Source organism: Callorhinchus milii, unplaced genomic scaffold (genome assembly GCF_018977255.1).
Source record: "Callorhinchus milii isolate IMCB2004 unplaced genomic scaffold, IMCB_Cmil_1.0 Scaffold4, whole genome shotgun sequence".
NCBI classification, from domain to species: Eukaryota; Metazoa; Chordata; class Chondrichthyes; order Chimaeriformes; family Callorhinchidae; genus Callorhinchus; species Callorhinchus milii.
Genome location: NW_024704745.1, coordinates 21,239,252 through 21,265,251, shown reverse-complemented (window position 1 = coordinate 21,265,251; position 26,000 = coordinate 21,239,252). Strand labels below are relative to the sequence as shown.

Sequence of the window (26,000 nt, the reverse complement as noted above, 5' to 3'; positions counted from 1 at the left end):
AGAGAATGAACAGTGTTTGTCATTGGAAGCATGTTTCTGTGTGTGCTGTTTGTGGCCAATTTCACCTGTGGGAGAAAAGAGGAGCTCGATGGCAGCACTGAGTCCTGGACGTTGTTCTATGTGTCAGCCCATCATGTCCATTCTGTTATTGTCTATTTTTGCCCACTTTCACTTCACATGGTTGTGGGCACAGTATATTGTGACCTCAGGGTGCACGAGGTCACACTTCATATGCATTTGCATTCAGTTATGAAGTCCACACGGAAATGGGGGTGACGGACGAGAAGGGTAATATGCCATTTTCTGGTCTCCGCTCACTTTATTTTGTATCTGGTTCGTTGTGTGTTGCAGTAGCGAACACGGGTGTCATTGTGTAGTAGAGAGGATGAGGTTACAATGCATGAGTTTTGGTAGGTCGGGGTATTAAGGGATACAGGGAGAAAGTGGGAACTTGGATTTGAAATTCTAGTAAAGATATAGATATATCCAGTGCCTTGGGACATCCTCCCGATGTGAAAGGCGCTATACAAATGTAATCTTGTTGTTGTTGTTGATCAGCCATGATCTAATTAACTGGCGAAACAGGCTCTAAGGGCTGAATGACCTACTCCTGTTCCTATGTTCCTATTGTCTGATGATATCAAACCTCCCCTGTCACCAGTACCCATTTAGGTACTAGAAGCTGTGTAAATGACATTGCCATGCACCCTGCACGCTGCACATTGCACCTGGGCTTGGTGTTAGTCAGGCAGACCGTCCTATTTACTTTGTATAAGTGTCATTGACAGCACATTTGTGAGTTGAGACAGGATCAGTGGGAACGGAGCCCCATGGGGTTGCTTCAGAGTTTTCACACTGTGGGTCGAGACCAATGACATGACCACAATACTGAGTGTTACAATAGCCTCCCATCTTATTCTCTCGTCTGAAGTAGCTACACGCAAATACCTTGGATTTGAGATCAGGAACTTTGATTGGATATTGTGGGAAAGAGCAGATTAAGGGTACGGTCTAACATTCCAAGATAAACAGCTTGCCTCACCATATTGTTCCCTTTATCTGTGAATGAACACCATGGAGTTAGGAGGTCAAGGATCTCACAGGCGTGAGATTGCTGAAAGCAGTGACTCAGTCACTCATGTGATTTAAATTATGTTTGTTGTCCCTTTTATTGTTTGAAAACTTCCACTCTCAAAACTGAGAGTGCTGTTGGACGGAATGTAAGTTATAAATAATGAAGATATCTTCTGCTATTTTTGCAACAAACACCAAACTTCCTTTTACAGAAAACCCGTAATGTGGAAAAACATAGCTACACGTTATTTTCAATAGGTTAGGTGGCATTTGAAAATGTACATCCCTTCAGAACTAACTAATATATACAGAAGTAACTGGAAAGCTACAGCATGTTCATATATACAGAGAAGGAGGGCCATTTGTTTGCTGAAGATGGAATAGTTTTCCAGCAGCAAAGAGATTAGGAGGGATGTAGCCTTATTTGTTCTTTATGAACCTGATCATGTTGGTCAGGTTCATGCACAACTTAATAATATTAATAATCATAATAATAATCCATGCATTTGATATAGCACCTTACCACATCATTGAGACATCTCAAAGCACTTCACAAGATACAATGTAAAGTGGACTTAATAATCCTTGCACAATATAAGTAGACTTACATTTATACAAACAAACCAAATTACATTTGTATCATGCCTTTCACGTCGGGAAGACGTCTCAAAGTGTTTTGAGGAATGTTAGTTAATGCTAGTTAAATATTTTATAAAATGTTTACAAAATGGTCTCGTAAAGGCCCATTGACCTGTTTCTGATCATATTCCAAATGAATTGGCTCCTATTACATACACATAGACAGAAGCACAGAACAAAGGCCTTTTGGTCCAATCAGTCCATACCACATACCAGAATTTAGTACCAAATGCCGCCAAACCAGATAATTACTGGGAGAGTAAAGAGGGAGGTTAGAAGAAACCTTTCACATTGAGGTTTCTTACAACAATAACAACAAAATCACATTTGTATAGCGTTGGGAGGACGTCCCAAGATCGGACCTGGATCTTAGAACATGGATTGGTATTGAAGCAGAGATTATAACAGTTAGAAGAGAGAAGAGGAAGAATATAAACATGTCTGAGGAACGAGCCGGCAGTTGAGATTTGAGTAGTCAGATTCAGTGAAAAAGTTGGCACCAGCCTTGGCTCAATGGGCCAAATTGTGGCCTTTTTTGCCCTATAATTTCAATGATTTCTAGGACAGGGAACTGTGATAAATATAGTAAGTTATAACGACTGTGAATGCCAAATACTTAGAAAGGAGTTGAATTATTTGGGATTGCCTTATTTAGAGATGTGTGAGGCTCAATGGACAAAGACATTCATCCCAATCCAGTGGTTACCAATGCAAACTGCTAATGTATTTTTGCCTATATATGGTCATGCTAATAATAATAATCCTTGCATTTGATATAACGCTTTTCATGTCTTCTAGCCATCTCAAAGTGCTTCACAGAATATATTGTAAAGTGAATTGACTGTATATTTGCGGTAGCCAAGCCAATTGTAGTGTTCCACAAACAGTCGTGGATTGAAGCGACCAATTTTTTTTTTTTTCTTGAGGGATTATTATTAGGCGTGTGGAGTAAGGAAAGTTGCCCAAGGTTTCGCCTACTGGGAATTGAACCCAAGTCTCTTGCTTGAGAGGCGAGTGCTCTAACCACTGAGCTACAGGATTCCACTGGATTATGGAGCAGTTCCTTTCATCCTTGCATCCTTGGAAATCAGAAAGAGTGCAGTCAACCATGTGTTTTGGGGTTCATCGATGTTATAACACGTTCCACCAGTTATTCCACAATATACTCTGCAACTGAAGCCGGAAGTATAAAAAGCATGAGTCAAAGCCCTGGAGCTGATTTAGAACAGAGAATGAGGCCAAGATCCTTGAAGGTGTTTCTACTAATGTTAATGGGATCTCATTTCCAAAAATTCTTATGGGATAAGTAATTGTGCATACAAGCGCTCTATCCACTAACCAGTATCAGGCCAAGGCATTATAACAGATCTTCAAAAGAAATGTCCTCCAGTCCCGCTTCTGGATTAACAGATCACTACTGATGTGACTTCTGGCTTTCTGTGCGGACTGGCTGGCTACCTGCACATACAAACAGTGCATACAAAGTTGTGGCCAATCTCCAGAGTATTCCTACCACTAGAAACACTCACAAGAGCAGTTGTGGCTGACCCGTGCTGTGTACGTTTCAGTAGCTGGCCAGTCTGCGCAGGAAGCTGAAAGCGCACTGTGCCTCTGGTAACCACAGGTAACCCAGGAGGTTTGCGTTTTAAGTGAACGCTCGCTTCAGCAAGGCGCTTAATAAGGAAACATTTCTCTTGGTTGTTCTGCTGCTGGTCTAAAACTAATTCAAAGAAGAATATTTTGAAGTGAATTTTACAACCTATCATTCCCTCCAAAAAGGGTTTGTTTGGGGAGAATGATGACTGATAACAGAATGGCACCACTGTTGTAATAAAAGGTGCACTTTCTATTTGAGAGTAGATTCCCACATGTTTTGGTTGGCAAGGACTGATGCAATAATTTAAATTTTCCATAACAGTATAACTGAATAACTTAAAATGTAAATAGGAATTAGTGCAGTTTGTTACCATTACTTACTTGTTTGTAAAGTCAACAGTTCATGTGAATCAGTTGATTTGATACTGATCCAGTTACAACTGATTCCAGAACATAACCTTTTATGGTAAATCCTGAATGATTCTGCTTTCTGAAAATAGCATATATGGGAATCGGATTCGACAACTATATTTTTCAATCAGCTTTTTCTAGCAAGGAGTTCCCCACTCGTTTTCTTATAAAACCAATTTCTTGTAAAACTTATTTTATTGCAATGATAATAATCCTCGCATTTGACACAGCACCTTATCACCCCATTGAGATGTCTCGAAGCGCTTCACAGATTATACTGTAAAGTAGATTGACTGCATATTTTGACATAAGCGGTCAAAGCGTACAATGGTGATTCGAATTTATGTACCATGTATTTACATTTATTTTCATTGATTTAGTTTTTAAAAAATCATACATTTAATTAAAATTCTTGAGCCATTTATTTACATATTTTTTGTTACAAAAATGTCATTAACTTATTTACAAAAATAGTCATGTAAGTAACAAAAATAGTAATTTAGGAATACACTGTCAACATAACTAGTAATAAAACAATGCCTTTAATACTGTTAGGGATCTAAATTTTTGGTGACATAAGTGTGCCAGAGTTTACTAGTTTTACTTCGTAAAAAATAGTTTTTAGTATTAATGTATGGAGAAGGTACTGGGACTTCACCTTTTTTTTTGATATAAGAGGCATGTCGACATAAAGAGTTTTGAGTTAAGTGGATAGGACTTTAATTATTGCGAATTATAGTAACTATATTTGTAGACAAATGTGGCAAGCCATTTGCATTAGCAAAATCCTACAAACGGGTATTAGGTGAGTGACCAATTATTCTGGAGGATTGTTGGCCAGGATAGTGGAATAAACACCCTCCCCCTTTCAAAGAGTGGGATCTTTAACGGCCGCCTGAACAGGCAAACAAAACCACAGTTTAACATGACGTCTGAAAGATGACACCTCTGACATTACAGCGGTCCTCAGGCCTGCATCGACTGCTAGCCTTGATTCTAAACTCACATCCCAATGTGGGTCTTGATCCCATAACCTTTTGATCCAGTATGTATGTTACCAAATGAGCCAGGCTGGCAATCAATCTGTACTCGATGTATCGATTTTGAATTTGCACATAGTACTGGGATTTTACCAGATGACAATGATTGGGAGACTATCGCAGTACTTGTTTAAAAATAAGGTTTAATTTGTTTGCCTACAAATACACGGTCACTAAACTTTACAGTAAAATCCTGTTTATCGCCTTGAGATGTTTCAATGACGTGATCAAGAACTATATCTAATGCAGGAATTATTATTAAACTTTCACTCCTGATACAAAACATATGATATGAACAGTACATGTAATCCTTAGATAAACAAGAAAGTAATGGAATGAATCTCAATGTTTTATATACAAGTAGTCAACCATTTAACAAACTATGAGGTTACAAGTTTATAAATTTAAAGAAATATGTAATGTTGGGTGAGTAAAGAGTTAATTTGTTAATATAGTTGCTGCTTTGAATGACCCATCGATGGGCAGATATTCTGTTTGTGTTTGTGCTTCCTGGAAGGGGCAATGCTAAGATATTCATTGTTGGGAATTTGGAAGGTGGAGGGATCCAGCCTAGGTCCCAAGGCAGGAGGGAGATGAAAATACCAATAATTGTCTTTGGTTGTGGAACTAAATGGTCAGAGAGTGTTATGCATTTTCTTACCTTGGTTGGAATGAAAAAAAATGAGGTGATGTAATAATTATCACTGGTTATCTAAATCCTGCTTACCATATCATTTTCATGAGTTTTTGTCATACTGTCATCAAAGACAATTATTGATGCAAAAGCTAAGCTGCTAAAGCTGAATTAAAAGTACTTCAAGTAAACAAATGCATTGGAAAAAAACAATGCAACAGTGGATAACTTCTGTACTCTCGTTTAGTCTTGAGACACCAATCGTAATAATAATAACCCTTGCATTTGATGTAGCACCTTATCACATCTTCGAGATGTGGTTAGAACCAACATTTGGCCACCATTTATGGCAAATATGATTGGTTACCATTTGAACATAATGTTGGGTATTGCCTATCACTTGGTTCTGTGTATCCATAGTTGACCTAATAATTGTTTGTGAATTGGGAAAACTTGCTTGCTCTGTCTGACCGTTTCATGGTTTCATTTCAGATTGAAGATGAAAGCAAGGCAGCGGCCGTGGGCAAACTCCAGGTCGGAGATGAGATCATCAGCATCAATGACGTGATCCTGACGGGCTACAGGCAGGAGGCGATCTGCCTTGTGAAAGGGTCGCACAAGGTTTTAAAGATAATAGTCAGAAGGTAAGACACAGGAAGCCTAAAGGACCATGACTCATCTTTTCAGAGGATCCACTTGAGCTGGGATCTAGGTTGGTGTGTGATTGTGTGTGCCAGAGGCCCACATGGAAACCGTGGGTTTGGATTTTTATTTGAGTTTATCCCTGAATCTGGAACTCATATTATAACAACACTGTTGTAACAGAACTTCTGTTAATAACATCTACCATCATACACCTATACAACAATGGTAATTTGATGCTTTGTTGACCTTTCTCAATAATGGATTCATTGAATACGGGCAACATTTTTTTCCCCTACATGTCCAATTTACATGTATAGTAGTGTTAGCTAAAGTTCCCCTGGGCCAGTTTTGTCATAAATGGTCTCCAGTAGTCCAGTCTGGTGCATTGGTGCTTTATATTTCAAATTATTTCTTAATGTTTGAAGGCTTCTTAGATTTGCAAAAATGATTTGAAGTCACAGTGATGAAGTCACTTATTGGCTACAGAATGGTAAGTGCGTGCAATTTAACAACCAACCACTTTAAAGGAGCCAATGTTGTATTCCGCAGGGTAAATGGTTGACTTGTATTGATGTCTAACTACATTGTTTTTAATTATTCAGGGAATTTTGTGCTGTCTTGTGTTTATTTTTCTGGAACCTACGGACTTCCTCTGGACAGATTTAGTGATGATCTCATATCTACAATTGTGCAAGAATCTAAATTATAAACTTTCGCAGGGCGAAATGTTGGTCAAGTTTCCTTACTCCACACGCCTTTGTTTACCTAGCAGTAAGTAGGAACCCAGTTGTTAGTGAATTGGCGGATCGCTGTTCCGGGGATAATAATCTTTCAAAAAAAACAATGATAAATTGGTCACTCAATCCACGACTTTTTGTGGAACACTGCTGTGAGCAATTGGCTGCCGCGTTTCGTCCACAAATGCACAGTCAATTCACTTTACAATATATTCTGTGAAGCGCTTTGAGATGTCTAGAAGATCTGAAAAGTACTATATCAAATGCAAAGATTATTATTATATTTAACTTGCCTGCAATATATTGGGAATTATACTACGTTTTATAATCCTCTCCATGTTCAGAGAAAAATACAGTGGCTCATTTGTATTCTTTTCTTTCTGTGTTTGCTTTCAGTAGTGAGGAGCAATAGAAAATGCCAGAAATTAGGTATTTTAATAGGAGAGCAGAATTCATGTGGAATATGGAAATTATGACTGAAAAGTTTTGGGTTCAAATCGCTTCACCTCTCATTTGGAGGTCAATAAAATGCCCATCATTGTGAAAACCTAGTCTCTTAGGGGTGGGGGTGGGAGGAGCGCAGTAGAGTTGTAGTAATTGTGGTTTCCAAAATGCCACACTATCTTTGAGGAAATGTGTCTAGCTGGTGTGCAGTAATCCAAGGTAAACTGAAAGATGCAGATCCACAGCCCTAATGATTAGGGTGGTCCCAGCAAGATAAATCTGTGCTATGCCTGTGAGTATCCATTTATCAAAATGAAATGAAGTGTTACTGTGAGGAAACCATACATCCCGTGGTGACATTACTGCAGCCACACTCCAATCTGCACAACAATGTTCTTATTTCAAATGAATACTTGAAGCTCTGCCAAGCCTGCTTTGAAACTGAGCCATTCAACAACAACAACAACAACAACAACAAGATTCCATTTATAAAGCGCCTTTCACGTCAGGAGGACGTCCCAAGGCGCTGCACAGTTGGGTCATGACCGGAGCAGGGGGGAAATGGTCAGGGTGAGGGGAGGGAAGGGAGGGAGCGAGGAGGGGGGAAATGGTCAGGGTGAGGGGAGGGAAGGGAGGGAGCGAGGAGGGGGAAGAGAGTCGAGAGGGGAGCTGAAGGCTCGGTCAAAGAGAAAGGTTTTGAGACCGGCCTTGAAGGAGGAGAGGGAGGAAGCAAGGCGAAGGCACTGGGGGATAGAGTTCCAGAGCCTGGGGCTGAGAGGCTGAAGGCCCGACCACCGATGGTAGGGCGGTTGGGGCGGGGGACGTGGAGCAGACCGGAGCCAGAGGAACGGAGGGTACGGGCAGGTAGGTAGGGGGATAGTAGGTTGGAGAGGTAGGAGGGAGCAAGGCCGTGAATGGCCTTGTAGGTGAGGATGAGGATCTTGAAATCAATCCTCTGGGGGATGGGGAGCCAGTGGAGGCGAGCGAGGGTGGGAGTGATGTGGTCCCGAAGCCTGGTGCGGGACAGTACACGAGCTGCAGAGTTCTGAATGACCTGCAGCTTGTGGAGGGAGGTGGCGGGAAGGCCGGCGAGGAGAGAGTTCCCATAGTCCAGCCTTGAGGTGACAAAGGCGTGAACCAGGGTTTCAGCAGCGTGAGGGGTGAGGTAATGCCGTAGTTTGGCGATGTTCCGGAGGTGATGGAAGGCGGTGCCAGTTGTGGTGCGGATGTGAGGGAGAAAGGACAGCTCAGGGTCGAACAAAACGCCGAGGTTCCTGACTGGCTTTGAGAGGTGGAGAGTGCAGCCTTGGATGCTGATGGTGTCGGCGCCTGAGGTGCGGAGGCGCTGACGTGAGCCAATCAGGAGGGCCTCGGTTTTTCGCACGTTGAGCTGAAGAAAGTTGTCTCTCGTCCAGGACTCGATGTCGGACAGGCAGCTGTCAGGACATCGGTGGTCGTGGAGTTGAGAGTAGAGGAGGAAAGGTAGAGTTGGGTGTCATCCGCATACATGTGGAAGTTAACTCCATGTCTGCGGATGATGTCACCAAGGGGGAGCATGTAGAGGGTGAAGAGGAGGGGACCGAGGACAGAGCCCTGAGGGACACCACATGAGACAGTACGGGGGGTGGAGGAGAAGCCATTCGTCGAGACAAAGTGAAGACGGTGAGAAAGGTACAACCTAAACCACTCAAGGACAGTGCCTTGAAGGTTGAGGTGGGAGGACAAGCGGTGGAGTAGGATAGCGTGGTCGACCGTATCGAATGCTGCCGATAGGTCGAGGAGGACGAGGAGGCAGAGGGAGCCCTGGTCACAGATGGTCAGGATATCATTGGTGACCTTGACCAGGGCAGTTTCTGTGCTATGGGCAGCACGGAAACCTGACTGAAGGGGTTCGAAAAGTGAATGGGTGGAAAGGAAAGAGCGCAGTTGGGAGGCGACAACTCTTTCCAGGACCTTGGAGAGAAAGGGGAGGTTGGAGATGGGCCGGTAGCTTGATTCAGACATGGAAGATTTATTAAGAAGGAATACCGACCCTATGTCCCTATACGATCTTTGACTCCTCCTATGATCTTTAGTTCCTAGAAAAGTTACAGCACAGGAGGTCATTCAGCCCATAATGCCTGTGCTGCTACAAGTTTCATCACCATCTGATTCTAAACCCATTCCCTCACAATTTTTTAGATTATTTTTGAACAACTTTTATTCATTTCCCTTTTAAATACTGTTATGAACTCAGCTTCAACATTCTGCCAGGGCATGTTACTAAAAGCACTTTTGTTGCTGGTATATTTTCTCAGCCTTGGTCAGTGCAGTGCTGGTGTAATCCAACAATATTTGTTTGAGCACAAGGTTAAATGCTTAACAAAACGTTCTTTTGCCTGCTTGACACTTCGGACATGGTATCACGTGGCAAATGTATCCTGTTGAAGCAGAATATCACATTGGTAGGATTTGTTTTTACAAATCCAATGTAATTAAAGTTGAATGTTGCACAATGGGGTTGAAAAGGCACATTCTACACATATTCGCAAACCATACATATGTGCAACACTCAGTCGTACAGTTTGAAGAGTCCTCTAAGCATGGTGATTTTTTTTGTCTGACCAAAAAAAATGTCAGTGTATCTACCAAAAAACGCAATTTTTAAAAATGTGTTCTTTTATTTTAGTGCCTTTCCCCCACAATATTCCACCTTAGGTGAGTAATATTCCTGGGTTGGGCAAAAGAGTGGATAAGGGGCTCTGCTCCAGCACTTGTTCTGTTGCTACCTGACTACCAGGAAGTAAGCCAAAACTGCCCAGTTTCCATTTTCACCTTCTCTGTAAGAAATGCCCAGTTTTTATTGCACAAACCTCTCCCCAGCAGCGTGGCAAAACTCAGGAATGTTCTGCCTAAGCATTACAAAACCTGGGGCTCCTGCGGATTAAATATGCTTAAAGCACCAACATACTGTGCCACCCTATGCAATCTATTTAGTTTCCATAGTGCTGAATTATTGATACTTGTGGATTTGATGCAACAAAGAAATGTGCTGAGTGCTGGTATGTGCGTTACACTTGTAATTAAAAGTGGACTTTCAAAATTAGGTGTAAGAAATATCCTTCTCAGAGTTGTGTTAAATATTTTCTTCCTGGTTGTTGAGATGCTTGTTCTACCACCTGGGATCAGCTCTCCCCTACCTCTGCGACCTCCTAAATCCCTACGATCCTGTTTGCTCCCTCCGCTCAGCGGGTTCCAGCCCGCTTCACGTCGCCTGCCTCGCTTGCCCCACTATTGGCAGGTGGGCCTTCCACCACTCTGCCCCCACCTTCTGGAACTCCATCCCGCAGTCCTTCCGCCTCGTCCCCTCTCTTGCCACCTTTAAGATACGTCTCAAGAACCTCCTCTTCAACCGTACTTTCAATCTCCCTGCTTCCCCCCCTGCCCTCCACCTTCCCGACCCCCAGCTCGGGTCCGTAACTTTGTCTGTCCAGTGCCTTGGGACGTCCTCCCGAAGAGAAAGGCGCCAAACAAATGTAATTTTTTGTTGTTGTTGTAGAATTGTAACTCCAGAAACTCATCGTTCTATCATTCTATTCATCATTCATAGATTTAAATAGATCTACAAAGATTGTACAACAATACAATTGAACTAGTTTGAGTCACAACTAATTTGTGACTGTGTTTATACATATATTTATATGTTTATATGCGGATGACACCCAACTCTATCTTTCTGCCTCCACCCTCAACTCCAGGACCACTGCTGTCCTGATAGACTCCCTGTTGGACATCAAGTCCTGGATGAGGGTAAATTTCCTACAGTTGAATGTGAACAAGACTGAGGCCCTCCTGATTGGCTCGTGCCAGTGCCTCAGCACCTCAGGCTCTGGCAACATCAACCTCCATGGTTGCACACTGCAACTCACCAAGCCAGTCAGGAACCCAGGTGTCTTGTTCGACCCTCAACTGTCTTTTCTCCCCCACATTCAAGCCATGACCCGCTTTGTCTTCCGTCACCTCCGTAACATCACCCGACTCTGCCACTACCTCACCCCTCAGGCCACTGAAACTCTTGTTCATGCCTTCATCACCTCCAGGCTCAACTATGCAAATGCCCTGCTTGGTCTTCCCAACTCCTCCCTCCACAGGCTGCAGGTAATCCAGAGCCCTGCAGCCTGTGTCCTCTCCCGCACCAAACTCTGTGACCCCATTTGCCCCATTCTCACCCGATTCCATTGGCTCCCTATCCTTCAGAGGATCCAGTTCAAGATCCTGATCCTCACACACGAAGCCCTCCATGGCCTTGGCCCACCCTACCTCTGCGACCTCCTAACTCCCTACCAACCCGCCCATTTCCTCCGCTCAACCGGCTCTGGCCTGCTCCACGTCCCCCGACCCACCCGCCCCACCATTGGCGGGAGAGCCTTCAGCCACTCTGCCCCCAACATCTGAATTCCATCCCCCAATCACTCCGCTTCGCCCCCTCCTTAGCCTACTTCAAGTCCCGCCTCAGAACTCTCCTCTTTGACCATGCCATCGGCCACCCCCTTCCCCTCCCCTCCCTTCTCCCCCCCTGACCCCAGCTCGGGTCTGAAATGGGACATCCTCCCGACATGAAAGGCGCTATACAAATGTAATCTTGTTGTTGTATATTTATCCATCCACTCCGTCCTAGTACCAAATCAAATGGGCATATTTCATGTGTGGCACCTACATAGCAAGGCAAATAAAGGAAAAATATTTTTAAAATTTAAAAAAGGTGAGCAGTTGAGGAACAATTCCTGAATCTGACAGGCCTATATTTTGTTTTAGATCTGTTATGGTTTGGGATGTTCCAGTCAGCTATTTCTACCTTTCCTTTGACTGGAATGATACACTGCCTTAACAAAAGGCACTTCAAAAATATCTTGCTCTTAATCACTTCATATCAATAAAATGTAAAAAAGGTTGTGGCTTGTTAGAGGCTTCAGTGAGTGCTTTGATCTTTGGTTACATTCATTACAGCAGACATTCACAGTGTATGTTCTGTTTGTGTATGCTTTATACAGCAGCTGAGATATTGCTGGTTTGTTCGCAACTTTGCAGGGTTAATGGCTATGGCTTTGCACGTTTCCTTTCTCAGATGACTACCTTCTTTCTGAAAGCCCTGGGGTCGAATTGTGGGCACTGTTAAACATTAATGGAATACAGGCTGAGCTGCTGTCTCAATGTGGAATAGATTCGATCTTTTATAACCTGTTGGAGGCTGATGAAATGGTGCTTGGCTCAGGTTTCACATCAACAATAACCCAGTCAATCTAAAGCTTCAGATAGGATTGGGGACTTTTAAGGTCATTTTTTCCCGCGATTTCACCAAAAATGCCTGGATATTTTGACGAACTTTAATCAGTAAAAAAAACTTTTCCTTAAAAATTAATCTTCAGACTTTTTCCAGCTTTTGGGAGGTCATACTTGCAGCAACCCAAACACTAACCAAGTCAAAGCTCTCTATAATATTGAGTTTGAATGTATAGCTAGTGATACAGGCAGCCTCTCTTTATGGTGGGTCCTGTCACCTGATATCATGTTGATTTTACTGTCCTGTGTTCATTATTCTTAGTACAATCAAACAGAATATTGTTTGTTTTAGTAAAAGGGTGATAGGCATGTGGAATAAACTATTGTACCAGTGCAGATGGTAAAACTATAATGGGTTCAAAAAGAAACTAGACAATTTCCAGAAAGTGGAAAAAATCAGGGTTATTAACAGAGATAGGCATAATGAAGGAGTCTTTTGGGAAGTTGGATGGGTGGACTGATTGGATCTGATTGGTCTACCTTTTCATGAAAGTTACTGTATTATTCTTTACATTTAGATTCATCTGATCAATCTGATTGCAGGATTTCTGAATAGAGTCTGCACTATATGAACATTTATACCACAGTGCAACACCTATATACTTGACAGATAACCGCATGTTTGTTTATCTTCACCGAGAGTGAAATCCTGGAAGTAAAGCACAGAAAATCTTTAATTGTGAATAGGTTATGTTAAAACCAAGGTTTAGTTTTATTCAGTGATCTGATACAGGCATGCTATAGGACAAGATAGAGACAGACAGACACACACACAGTCAGAGACAAAGAGGGATTGTGTGGATAAGAGAAAGAAGAGGGCTGTCACTCTCACAAGACCAGATGGAAGGGAGTGGAAGTATAGTATGTACGATGGCCACTCCTGGTGGTAGAAGTTATAATGTTTTGATTAATTCTGTATATTGTATTTCACATGATGAGATGAGATCTGCATTGTTTTCATATCTACATTGGGGTTAGTCCCAACTAGTGGGGATTATTACGTTGTAACCTATAAATAGATTATGTTGTGCCAAATTTATATAACCAATAACGAATTACTGGTCACGCTCTGAGGAGACACCCAGTCAGGTTATTTGAAAGACGAGCTCTACAGCAACCCCTGTGTATGGTCTGGTGTCAGTTTAGTAAAACACAGTTTTATGTTGCTTTTTAAAGATTTTTTTTGAAGCACTGCAGACAAAATTAGAACAGTGAAACTGAATTCCACAAGAAGTGTTTGAAGAGAAAGAATATGAAAGGATTTGGGAAAGAGAGGGAAATGTGAAGCAGAGTTTATAGCCACTCAGGGGAGGTAGTGACTGCCTGTGGATCTCTCAAGCCAACACTGTGGGTGGTGGTGTGTGTTTAGGGGGGGAAGAGTGTAACCTGGAGAGACTAGAAAAATGAATAGTGTCCAATGACCTTGGAAGGGTTGAGGCAGTTCAGCTGTTTGGATGAGCTGAAGATGTGTACACAAATACCTGTACACAAATACTTGGCATTCCTGAGCTGCTGTTGTTACACACAGAGCAAGAACAATGTCAGTTCAAGGTTGGAATCAGTATTAAGCGTTTGAAAGTAGAGAGCCCTGCGGTCTTAATCATGTACCCAATAATTTAGGGTAAAACCGGCCTTCTAAAAGCCGCTGGGAAGAGGCTTATCCTCTTCCAGTTTCTCTCCTTGTATCCAGGACTTTAGAAAGATGCCCGTGTTTCAATTTAGGGAGAAGCTAACCCAGAACAGAGCAGCCATCAAACCTAGGAGTGAAACCTGATCTCGCAACTTGCCTAGTGGAGCATCTGCAAACTCATACCCGCTGCTTGAATATTATTTTGGATATTAATCTGCTTGGATATTATTTTGTAATCAAACGCCATTCATTGCTTAATGTTTCCTTAAATGTCAGCCATGGAGATGAGTTTATCGGAGAAATTCACTCACTATTTACAGAACCCTCTCCACCCGGAGCATTTCAGAATTGAGTCCTCTCGCTATCAGGCTCATCTTTTGTAGGAGTACACTTTCAGCCACTATGCCCTGGCATTAATGCTTTGTGATTAGCTGACTGGCAAGTTATAAGGAATAGGAATGAATTGTCTTAATTTATTTCTCTCCTCCATTTTCCTATGTCGATGGTGCTTTTATAAGGTGCTTCCATCAACTGACCCTTCTGAGCAGTACTGAGTGCCCAGAGGTGACCATGATATCACACAGACCTCGATAATACCTACAGTGTAAACCCATGTGTACAGAGGGAATTACAGGTACAACAACAACAACAAAATTACATTTGTATAGCGCATTTTATGTCGGGAAGATCTCCCAAGGCGTTGGACAATCAGTGTTTCAGACCCGATCTGCGGGTCGGGATTGAGGAGGGTGGATAGCTGGGTGGGTAGGAGGGTGACTGAAGGCACGGTCGAAGAGGAGGGTCTTGAGACGAGTCTTGAAGGAGGCAAGGGAGGAGGTTGAGGCGGAGGGACTGCGGGATGGAGTTCCAGAGGGTGGGAGCAGAAAGCCCGCCCACCAATGGTGGGTTGGGGGATGTGAAGCAGGCTGGAACCCACTGAGCGGAAGGAGCGGGCACGTTGGTAGGCAGTTAGAAGGTCACAGAGATAGGGGGTGAGTGAGGCCATGGACGGCTATGAAGTTGAGGACCAGGATTTTGAACTGTTTCCTCTGTGTGATGGGAAGCCAGTGGAGTTGGGCAAGGATGAGGGTGATAGGTTTATGGAGCCTGGTGTGGGAGAGGACATGGGCTGCAGAGTTCTGGATTATCTGCAGCCTGTGGAGGGAGGTATTGGGGAGGCCAACAAGCAGGGAGTTCGCGTAGTCGAGCCTGGATGTTATGAATGTGTGTATGATACCCTTGTAAGATACCTTTGATCATATGATTAACAACCATTGGGAAGGATCAAAAGCAACTGTAATTGGCCTCTGCATTTACACATGGTTTACACACATGCGTAATGTATCTGTATTCTTCAGATAATGCAGTTTACACATAGTGTATAATCGATCCCAGTGTTTGTTTTATCCAGCAGGAGCCAGGAGCAGGCCAATAACTAAATGGCTTACTGCTACTTCAGAAAAAAAGGAACAATTCTATGCACATTGGGAGAATGTTTAAATGATCAACTAGCTTACTCTCACTCCTTGCCTTTCTGATACTGAGGCCATTTACAGCACTCATAATAATATTAATAATAATAATCCTTCCATTTGAAATAGTGCCTTATCCTGTCATTGAGGCATCTCATGGTCCCAGCTCCATTTACAAGAGTCTTATGAAAGGGGACTGCTCCAAATGGATTGTAACAACATTTCTTAGAAGATTTATCGGACAGTGATTTTATATATTTTGATCAATTATCTCTGTGGCTTGTGAAATAATATTGCCAATTTGAGCTGTGCTATCGGTGGGAGCATTGATATAAGTAACTGGGCTGAGACTGGCCTAACTCATTTTATGTAAAACATTTCAGCTTGCAGAAAAAGACTTTCATCCCACTAGGCTGCTTCTGACTTGACCCCCGTGCAAAAGATGAATGGACAATGCGGCTCTCAGTTCCTCTACTCTCGCCTCCACTTCCTTATTTAAGTATAGTTTGATACTCTCCACAGGTATTGCTTGAGCTGTAGAGTGTTCTCATCAGACTTCACGTGGAGTATTTTTGTAGCTGTGGCCGCCATGACATCCAGGTCCTTCAGGAGAGCAAGAAGACTGATCCTCACATTAGAAGAATTGTCTATGAGGTTTGGACTCTTAAGCCTTGACAAGATTTGGCTCAGAGGGAACCTTAAGGTACTTCACAAAATAGAGAAAGGAAACCCATAATAATGCTTTCAGATACACCAAGGGAGCAGACAAAAAGGAACAATTCTATGCACAATGGGAGAACGTTTAAATGATCAACTAGGTTACTCTCACTCCCTGCCTTTCTGATACTGAGGCCATTTACAGCACTCATAATAATATTAATAATCCTTGCATTTGATATAATGCCTTATCCTGTCGTTGAGACATCTCAAAGCGCTTCACAGGATTTACTGGAAAGTGGATTGACTGAGTATTTTATGGGTGAAATGCGGGAGCCAGTTTGCACGCAGCATCGTCCCATAAACTGTCGCAAAGAGCCTTGGAATCAACCAGCTTGGTACATATCAATGATTGAACCTTGGACTGTGGCTCATTTAGGCATTGCCTATAGCTTTACCAAATGAGCTATTCGAGGGCATGTTGAAAAATGTTAGACATAGAAACTCACACCAGGTAGAAAAGCAAGTCTATTCCATTTGAGTGGGTGAGAACTTGAGTGATTAGATCAAATATTTAAGATGTAGTGTGCTTTTTTGTCTCCAAAGCTCAACCAGCAGGAAAGGACATCACGAATTCAGGGTTTTCCCAACTTTAGGAAACACGGCAGGAACTATTTCTTTGCACAGTGAATAATAATCGGCTGACACGTGTTAGCAGGAAAGCTCATAGAGGCAGGAATTCTACCGTTAAATAGTATAATGGACAAGACAGTAGGGTAAATTATTGTGGAATGGTGAAATCAAATGGACAAAATGTCATTCTGTACTTGAATTTCTCCTATAATTTGGCTAACATACCATGTCCTCACATATGAGGTACATTTTATGGTTCCTATATTTTTAATCCTAAATCCCTAACTCCCATAACAATGGAGTAAGTGGGGTTTATTTTATTAATGTAATAGAATAGGAATATAGATTGAGCCCCACAATGGATCCGCGTTCACCGACACTTTTGTGGGGAATTTAAGAGATGTTAATCTCCCAACAAACCAATGTTATAGCTTGTTTCAATCAGAGACTGCAAGACTTGCACCATCTGGTGGCCTTGCAGTTCACATTCACAGCATAAAAAAAATTGAGAGATTGTGCCTAATAAATGCAGTTATTGGTAACTTGTTTTTTTAATGTACTTTTTTAACAAAATGGTTCTCCTGTCCTATTTTCCTAATGTTTCAGTCATACTGTGCACCTCAGCTCATTCTCCTCTTGCGCTCAGCTATCCAAAGCCACTGACTGAAAATTGCAGGATTGCACCGTTTCCATGGCAAGGCAGCAACCCCTTGTTGCTTGTGCAACAAAAGTTTTTTTTTTGCATTGACTGCATGCTAAAAGGCGGCTTGTGTTGCCATGGTGCAGCATATTTTACTGTCTTCTTATTAAGAAGCCTGGGTGAAGGGCCAAGATCCACGTTACAGGACACTACCAAGGCCAGAGAGAGGATGAATTAAATGATAATCAATTAAGTGTTACCACGTTTGGGCTTAAAAGCCATCATTTTTGTGAGAAGGGGCAACTGAGGGAGGTAAGCAGTTCCTAAGTCTTCAGCTCTTGGAAATGAAGGACTTGACCACAGTCACTGCACTTTCATTTATTCCTCATGTACATTTCACAGCACAGTGAAAAATAGTGCAATATAGGAAAAAAGGTGACCAAGAGTATAGAATCTCAGGAGCTGAAACTGGATGCAAAGTGTAACAGATACAGGCCACTGCAGAGAAACGGTATAATAAATAATCACTTCATTTGATATAGCAACATCAAAGGCTCAAAGTGTTTCACAGAGTTTTTCTGTAAAGTGTAGTTAATGACTTGTATTTTGTAGATAAATCGGCAGCCAATTTTACCTGGCAGATTGTTGGCCAGGACACTGGGAGTAACTCCCTTCTCTTTTTTAATAGTGCCTTGGGACCTTTAATGTTATTCTAAACAGAGACACTGGTCCTCAGTTTAACATCTGATCTGAAGGACGACACCTTCAACAATATACTGCATCCCTCCAAAATATTCTCCAGGGAACTGTACCCCAAAATGAGTCAGTACCTTGAATGGAGAGGAGGGAAATAGAAAGAAATAGAAGCTCTAAAGATGCTGGAAGCTTTCTGTGGGTAATGTTTTGTTACTGTGTTGTTAAAGGTAAATACTTACTGGTACGTGACCTTCATGGGGTTCAGACTTGTATTTTTTTTAAAAAATACCTTTTTGGTAATGTCACTGTCAAATTTGAGTCTGACTCCTAGGTTACACGCTTCTAGTTTGTGTTGAGCAGCTGATCTTTGTAAGGGTAGCAGTGGGGATGGTAAAGTTGTTCTCAGGGCCCCTGGGCTAGCGAGGGGAAATCAGTCAGGGTTCCTGCTCTCTGTTCAGGAACCCTTGTTGGAAAGCACGTGTTTGAGTGTGGACATAGATGAAGACAGAATTGGGTTTGGTTGCATGCTGATTAGTCACGCTGAGTTGGAAATCGCCACACGTCCACCCACAAACCCTTGAAAATGACAAACTGTCTTCGTTCCTGGAGATGCAGCTCTTTGAAGCTGTGACCTTTTTACTTCACAGTCGCTATTATTACAGTGGGCATGTGGGCTCTCAAAGTGACAAATGGCCATGGGGGTGAGGTACTGGAGGTAGCCAGTGCTGTTGGCAGTGTAGACAGCAGGGGTTGGGGGGGCTAAGGAGAGGAGGAGGAGAGAAAATTGAAAAGCGTTAACAATATTCTTCTGCAAGCCCTCCTCTTCATTTGATTTGGTTGTCCTCCCGACGTGAAAGGCGCTATACAATGTAATTTTGTTGTTGTTGATCTCTTGTGTGTAAGGACTAACCTTGTTTTTTTTTCTGATGACCCGCAGTTATAATGAAATCTAATAATAATTCTTGGATTTGATATAGCGCATCTCATGTTGGGAGGATGTCTAAAAGTGCTTCAAACTGTGCTGCAAACATAATAATAATAATCCTTTGTTTGAAATAGCACCTTAATCACGTGGTAGAGACGTCTCAAAGTGCTTCGCAGGATACGTGTAAAGTGGTATAACTGTGTGTATTTTGTACCATTTGAGTCCCAGAGCACAGCCAGAGATAATGCACCCGATCCTCCCTCACTGTGGGACTGGATCAGTGACGTAGCTGTACTTGGCATGAAACTCAATCCCAATGCATTTTACCAGAACAGATTTAATGTAATTATCTAAATTTAGAAGAAACTCTGTTAAGAGTAGAGAAGTGCCCTGTCAAAGCTTGCATTCCCTACACAATGCCCCAACTTTACACTAACGTCCTCTTGCTCTAAGCTTGAAATGGACTCACGTTCCAAGGATGAAGGCAGGTGCAACATTTCAAAGTTAAGACCTGCTCTTTGTTTACTTTGCTAATTTGTTGCCCAAAGTAAATAAAATACCAAGGGCTTAGCCATGACTGTACGAATCATTCAGTATTTATTTAGACATCAGCAGATGCCAGGTTGCAGTTTCTCAGCACCTGCCATGAGCTCTGTTACATTCCACCTTTAATTTGCCAAAGGAGAAGCTGAAAGAAATTGACGGCTTTTAGTTAACTCATCGCTCACCATATCAGAACAGAGTGAGGCAGCACATAACATGGCAAACGGGCCGGTGGGTTATATTGCCAAATCGGGTGAGTTCAGCACCCCAAATGTCAAAATGAAGTTGGAAGTGCTGCACCTAGAGTTCTGCATACAGTTCTGGCTGCTGTGACATAAGGGGTCTGGCCAGGTTCTAGAGGCAGTGCAGAGGATAGCAATGACAACTTAGATTTATATAGTGCCCTTCACGTGGGGTTGCGTCCCAGAGTGCTTATACAAGCATCGGGGAACAAGGATGATCCCCAGTGTTAGAGGAATGATCTGTGAGCTATGCTTAGATACTCTGGGGCTCTTCAGTCTTGAGAGGAGACATCTTAGACAGAGTAGTTGGTCAAAGTGTATATCTTATAGAGGTATACAAGATTTTAAATGGGATTGATTATGTGAACCCAGAACAATATTTTCAAATGCACTATAACAGCAAGCAAATAGGACAAGGTTAAGGGCTACAAAGGGCAATTTCTGGACAGGCACCAGGAAGTATTTCTTTACCCAGAGGTTAATTAATGACTAGAACAGGTTATCAGGAAATATGGTTGAGTTCATTACACTGGGCTCATTTCAAAACAGCTTGATACTGTGACAAGAGAACAATAGGGTATATAGACAGGTAGGATGAGATCAAATGGGCCAAAGGGCCTTCTTCATCTCAGCCTATCTTGTGTTATCTTAACTTAAAACAGAATACCTGCCTCATTTAATACCATCTGCAGAATTGTTTTTCAAAATTCTGGCCCTGTCAACAAACCAATGAACAATTACTTAGATGCCACCCTTACATAAAGGCTACTTTGGTCCAGTTGCCCGAGTGGTTGCTGAAAACTGGTTTGACTATAAATGCAGGTTGTTGTTTTTGTTCTTGTTGAAATGTCTCAAAGCACTTCGTAGATAATGGCTGTGACGTGTAGTTACTGTGCATTTGTCGGTGAATGTGCCAGCCAATTTGCACACAAAGGTGTTCCACAAACAACCATCAAATGAATAATCAATTTATCTGAAGAATTATTGACTAGGGAACCAGGAGAAAGTTTTCTCTCTAAGAATAATGTCATTCAGCACTCCGAGATACTATTCTGAGTGCAGGGTGCAAGTTGTTGTTATAGAATCTTTATTCTCTAACCAAACAGGTGAACAGCACTCTTGGTTTAACATCTCACCTGTAAGATGTCATCTTCAGCACTAGGCTGGAGTATTATCCCAGACTGTGCGATTTGAACCCACAACTTTCACAAAAGCAAAAAGTTATCTGTGAAGTTGTGTATGTAAGATGAATCATTTTGAAAGTGAATAATTGTGCAAATTGTATGTGTTGTGCTTGATGGGCACAGTGATCCATTAAACATTTAACATCGCCCTCTGTTGAAGTTCAATGCTACTGCACTAACAAAAAATTCAGGCTGAACAAAAGGAGTTGGGGGGGGAAAAGATAAATTAATGTACATTAAATGTTGCATTCTACCATCAGATGGTGCATTTATCCACAGATACATTTTGGGAGCTTCTTTGCATCATCTTAATATAATTTAGCATTCCACGTTGTCACACTGATGGGAGGATGGATATTCTGAAGGCATGAGATCAAATGGGCTGAAGGGCTTTTTCATCCAAACCGATCTTGTGATCTCATAAAGTGAGACTTATGGATAATGGTACAAAAATACTAGAAAACAAAAGCAACTTTAACCTCTCACTCTCAGCAGCCATTGTCACAGGAAACTTGTGATGACTGTGCAGCCTGACTAGTGGACTATCACCGGGTATGGGGAGCGAGTGATTAGATTAGGTGGTGTATGTGGAGAAAGACGATAGTACAGACTATAATTCCAATGGTGTGCTATCAGCACTAGATGCTGCAAATGTGTGAAATGCATGAGAAGCTTATTTGCATCAGCAACATCTGAAAAAGATGAAGAATCGTTTGCTTGATTTATGTTGGTGAGTTTGGATGACGGGAATATTGGCCAAAATCTCCCTGTTTTTTCCTGAAATAGTCACGTGTGATCTTTAATGTCATCCTGAACCACCAGAACAGGCAGACTTGGACTTCGTCTTAATTTGTGCACTTCATGAACATGGGTGTTTTGTTTTAAAAAATGTATTTAGCTCTTCTGAGTATTCAGTTAGTAATGTCAGTGTGAAACTGAGCAATATGGACCAGCAATTCAATCCCTGGTCTGTGCCAAATTAGCTGAATTAGACTAGGATTCTGGAATTGGCCTCAACTCCCCTGGTTTAGGGCAGAGAAACATCAGCAAGGTTCCCTCCCCAATCTATTATCTAATATACCTGGGGTATATCCAGGCTGTTAACTAAAGATAAGGATCTTTTTGTTACATGTTTATAACAGGATTTCCCATTATATGGACTTCATGAAAAGATTTTTCCTGATAGGGATCTGACAATGATAGGCCCCACTGTCTGTCTGTTGCCTGTGGAAACGTAACCCAGTGCAAGTCTATGTTCAGCAGTAAACGGGTGAAATCTGTGTGTGTGTGGAGAAGAAGAAAGGAAACATAATCATTATTTAATGCAATAAGACTAGTTGAAACGAGCACCTGCAATGAATTGGGTGCATTAGTTGTACCATGGAGGACAAATTCGCCCTGGAGTGTGTGCCAGATTATGTAGAAAAATCACCTCCTTGATTGTCCTATTTTGGGATGAAATGTGGCTGTCGTTGCAGGCAGAGTATTAGAGCGATTTGTTTAATTAGGCCAGGGGAGGACAGACTCGGAAGCTCTTTAATATTGTGGAATGCTGGCCTCCTGTGAGTAGGCTGGGGTCTAGCTGACACAGCGAGCTGAGGCTCTGAGCAGGGTGCCAGCATCAACCAGCAGGGCTTGGCTTATTTAAAGAGGCTTTTGAGGATTGCTAACAACATCTTTTTTCTGTTATGCAAACCTTACTTCCCTTATTGATTTTGGTTAAGCATAACATATACTTGGGAGCTCAATCTGACAAAAGTGTCCAACACTGTTTACTCGTTCTCTGAAGATTTCATGGTACGTCAGTCAGCTTTCTTCAGAACAACCTGATCTTGTTGCATATAACTTCTCATTACTCACCATTCCTTCCTAAGTCTAATTTTGAATCAACAGAGGAATATAAAGGACCTGAAAATGAACTCTCGAGTTGTAAAAGGGCTCCAATGGGGCAAACATTCAACTTAAAGGATGTGGCTTGGGATATAAAGTATGTCTTGTGCAGGAAACCCAATGTGTGCCACGTTTACCTGAATGAATTCTGCTCTGACATGAGATTGCCTCAGAACAGAGTTCTTGTGAGTCTATGTCACTCATAGGAGATGCTTTTTTTGTGGAGCTCCCTACAGGAGATGCTTTTTCTCGTGATGAGGCCTTGTTTATGTTTTTTCCCCAATGAGTGCTTTTCCAGACTTAAAATGTGAATTTCTTCATTGAATCTAACCCATCTCCCAATAACCGAGGAATTGATTACAATACTCCTAGACAGGATGATTGGTCTGAAGGGTGGTCCTCTCACCTCCAGCTTCCAACGTCTCAATGTTACAACCTACTCTGTTTTTATCTATTATTGGCACTATTATGGGGGGGAGGTGGGGGTAATGTGACTTTTCTTTTGAATTGTTACAGGCACTGAGGCATTACTGGATCTTATAATAATAATAATCCTTGCATTTGATATAGCGCTTTTCACGTCTTCGAGACGTCCCAAAGCGCTTCACAGAATATACTGTAAAGTGAATTGACTGTATTTTTGTGGGCGAACGCGGCAGCCAATTGCGCACAGCAATGTCCCACAAACAATCATGGATTGAAAATGACCAATTTATTATTGTTTTTTTTTGGAGGGATTATTTTTGAGCGAACAATCTGTTCAGTCCTATTAGCCAGCCATTCCCTAATACCCATGCAAATGCTCCTGTTAGATATTTATCTATTTCCCTCTTGAAAGCTAATATATAATACTAGCTGTACCTGTTGCAGCTACACTTGCAACCGAAGGATCCAATATGGAATGTAGATTGACACACAGACAGACATTTCATCTTTATCTATACTCAGCTGGGAAGACCACTGAGGGAGGACTTTGTTCTTCAGTTTTGTTTAATGGGCCTTCTTTCTTATGTCTAGCATTTTTACTTATCATTGAAAGGTTTGATTTTCGCTTTAGGCATCTTTATAATGACAAATATAAATGTATAATTTATAATCACTGGGACGTCCACCTGACGAGAAAGGTGCTTTAAAAATGTAACTTTGTTGTTGTTGCAGCAGCTCAGCTTTGTCTGTGTTCTTTATTTTGTTCCTGCCTCTTGGCTATGTGTGTGCTTTGTGACCAGGATTCTACAGAGCCACTTTGAGTCGGCGGCCACCAGGTGTACCTGCAGCGCAAAACTGAAATAACTCAAACGATAGGAGATATCTGAAAACAAATATGCCCATGTCACTCCCAGATGCAAGACCTTTCTGATGAAGTATAAATCATGCTTATACGTCAATCGATTATTGAGATCCTTCTTGAAGTGCAAACAGACATTGTTGTTTTGTTAGTATAATATATATAAGATAGAAGAAGATGGATCCTGTTTCGAACAACTTCTAGTGAACTTCCTCTGAAATGATCTATCTGTGGGGCCTGACCTTTTTTTTTGCTGGGACAATCCATTCAGCAGTAATTACCTCGAATGCGGCCCGTGCATTTGCATTATGTGGATACATGCATACCTTTCTGTACTCTTCTGTGCATGTTACTGAACACTAGACTCGACAATGAGCCTGAGTCTCTGGGTGTACATAGTAAATCTGTACATCCACTCTGTGCTTGTTTAGCAATTAAACATAAATGTCGGAATCCATAAATGTACCTGTCTCCTATTCTAATTTTTCTGCCCTCCCCTGTCTTGTCAGCCTTCCCAACTCCTCCCTCCACAGGCTGCAGATAATCCAGAACTCTGCAGCCCATGTCCTCTCCCGCACCAAACTCCGTGACCCCATCTCCCCCATTCTCACCCGACTCCATTGGCTCCCTATCCTTCAGAGGATCCAGTTCAAGATCCTGGTCCTCACCTACAAAGCCCTCCATGGCCTTGCCCCACCCTACCTCTGGGACCTCCTAACCTGCTACCAACTCGCCCGCTCCCTCCACTCAGCCGGCTCTGGCCTGCTCCACGTCACCCACCCCACTATTGGCAGGAGAGTCTTCATCCACTTTGCCCCCAACCTCTGGAATTCCACCCCCCAGTCACTCCACCTCACCCTCCTTAGCCTCCTTCAAGTCCCGCCTCAAGACCTTCCTCTTCAACCGTGCCATCGGCCACCCCCTTCCCCTCTCCTCCCTTCTCCCCACCTGACCTCCATCTGGGATCTGAAATGCTGTACACTGTCCAGCGCCTTGGGACGTCCTCCTGACATGAAAGGCGCTATACAAATGTAATGTTGTTGTACTCAAAAAAAAAAAATTTTCTTTAACAATAATCCTTGCATTTGCTATAGGGCTCTTCACGTCTTCTGGATGTCTCAAAGCACTTCACATAATATACTATAAAGTGAATTGATTGTATATTTGTGGGCGAAACGTGACAGCCAATTGCACATAGCAGTGTCCCACAAACAGTCGTGGATTGAAGTGACCAATTTTATTTTTTTTTCCTTGAGGAATTCTTATCATGGATTTGGAGTAAGGAAACTTGCCCAAGGTTTGCCCTACTAAGAATCAAAACCAGGTCTCTTGTTTGTGAGCTGAGTGCTCTAGCCACTGAGCTACAGAGTTACAGAGCTTCTGAAGCTTTTGGTGGTGGTTGGGATAAGGCACAGAAGTGGGACATTCGCCCACACAATACAGTCACTCCACTTTACAGTATATTCTGTGAAGCGCTTTGAGATGTCTTTCTGACATGAAAGGCGCTATATCAAATTGAAGGATTATTATTATTATCAAGTCTGCACTGTCATTTTTCACACGAGCCACCTTATCTAATCCCACTCTCCAATTTGCCTTGTGTACACCTTCAATATTTATCTTCTACTGATTACTCAAATTTGTAATTTTAAAACCTAAGATGG

The 26,000-nt window shown here is 42.2% G+C and overlaps 1 protein-coding gene across 2 annotated transcripts in view; it reads left to right on the top strand.

Moving 5' to 3' along the window:
* shroom2a (shroom family member 2a) overlaps positions 1–26,000 on the top strand; it is a 126,714-nt gene that overhangs the window by 49,137 nt on the left and 51,577 nt on the right. For both annotated transcript variants that reach the window (XM_042333859.1, XM_042333858.1), the window contains exon 2: positions 5,887–6,038. In XM_042333859.1, the coding sequence (XP_042189793.1) occupies positions 5,887–6,038 (152 nt within the window). The remainder of the gene's footprint in view (positions 1–5,886; positions 6,039–26,000) is intronic.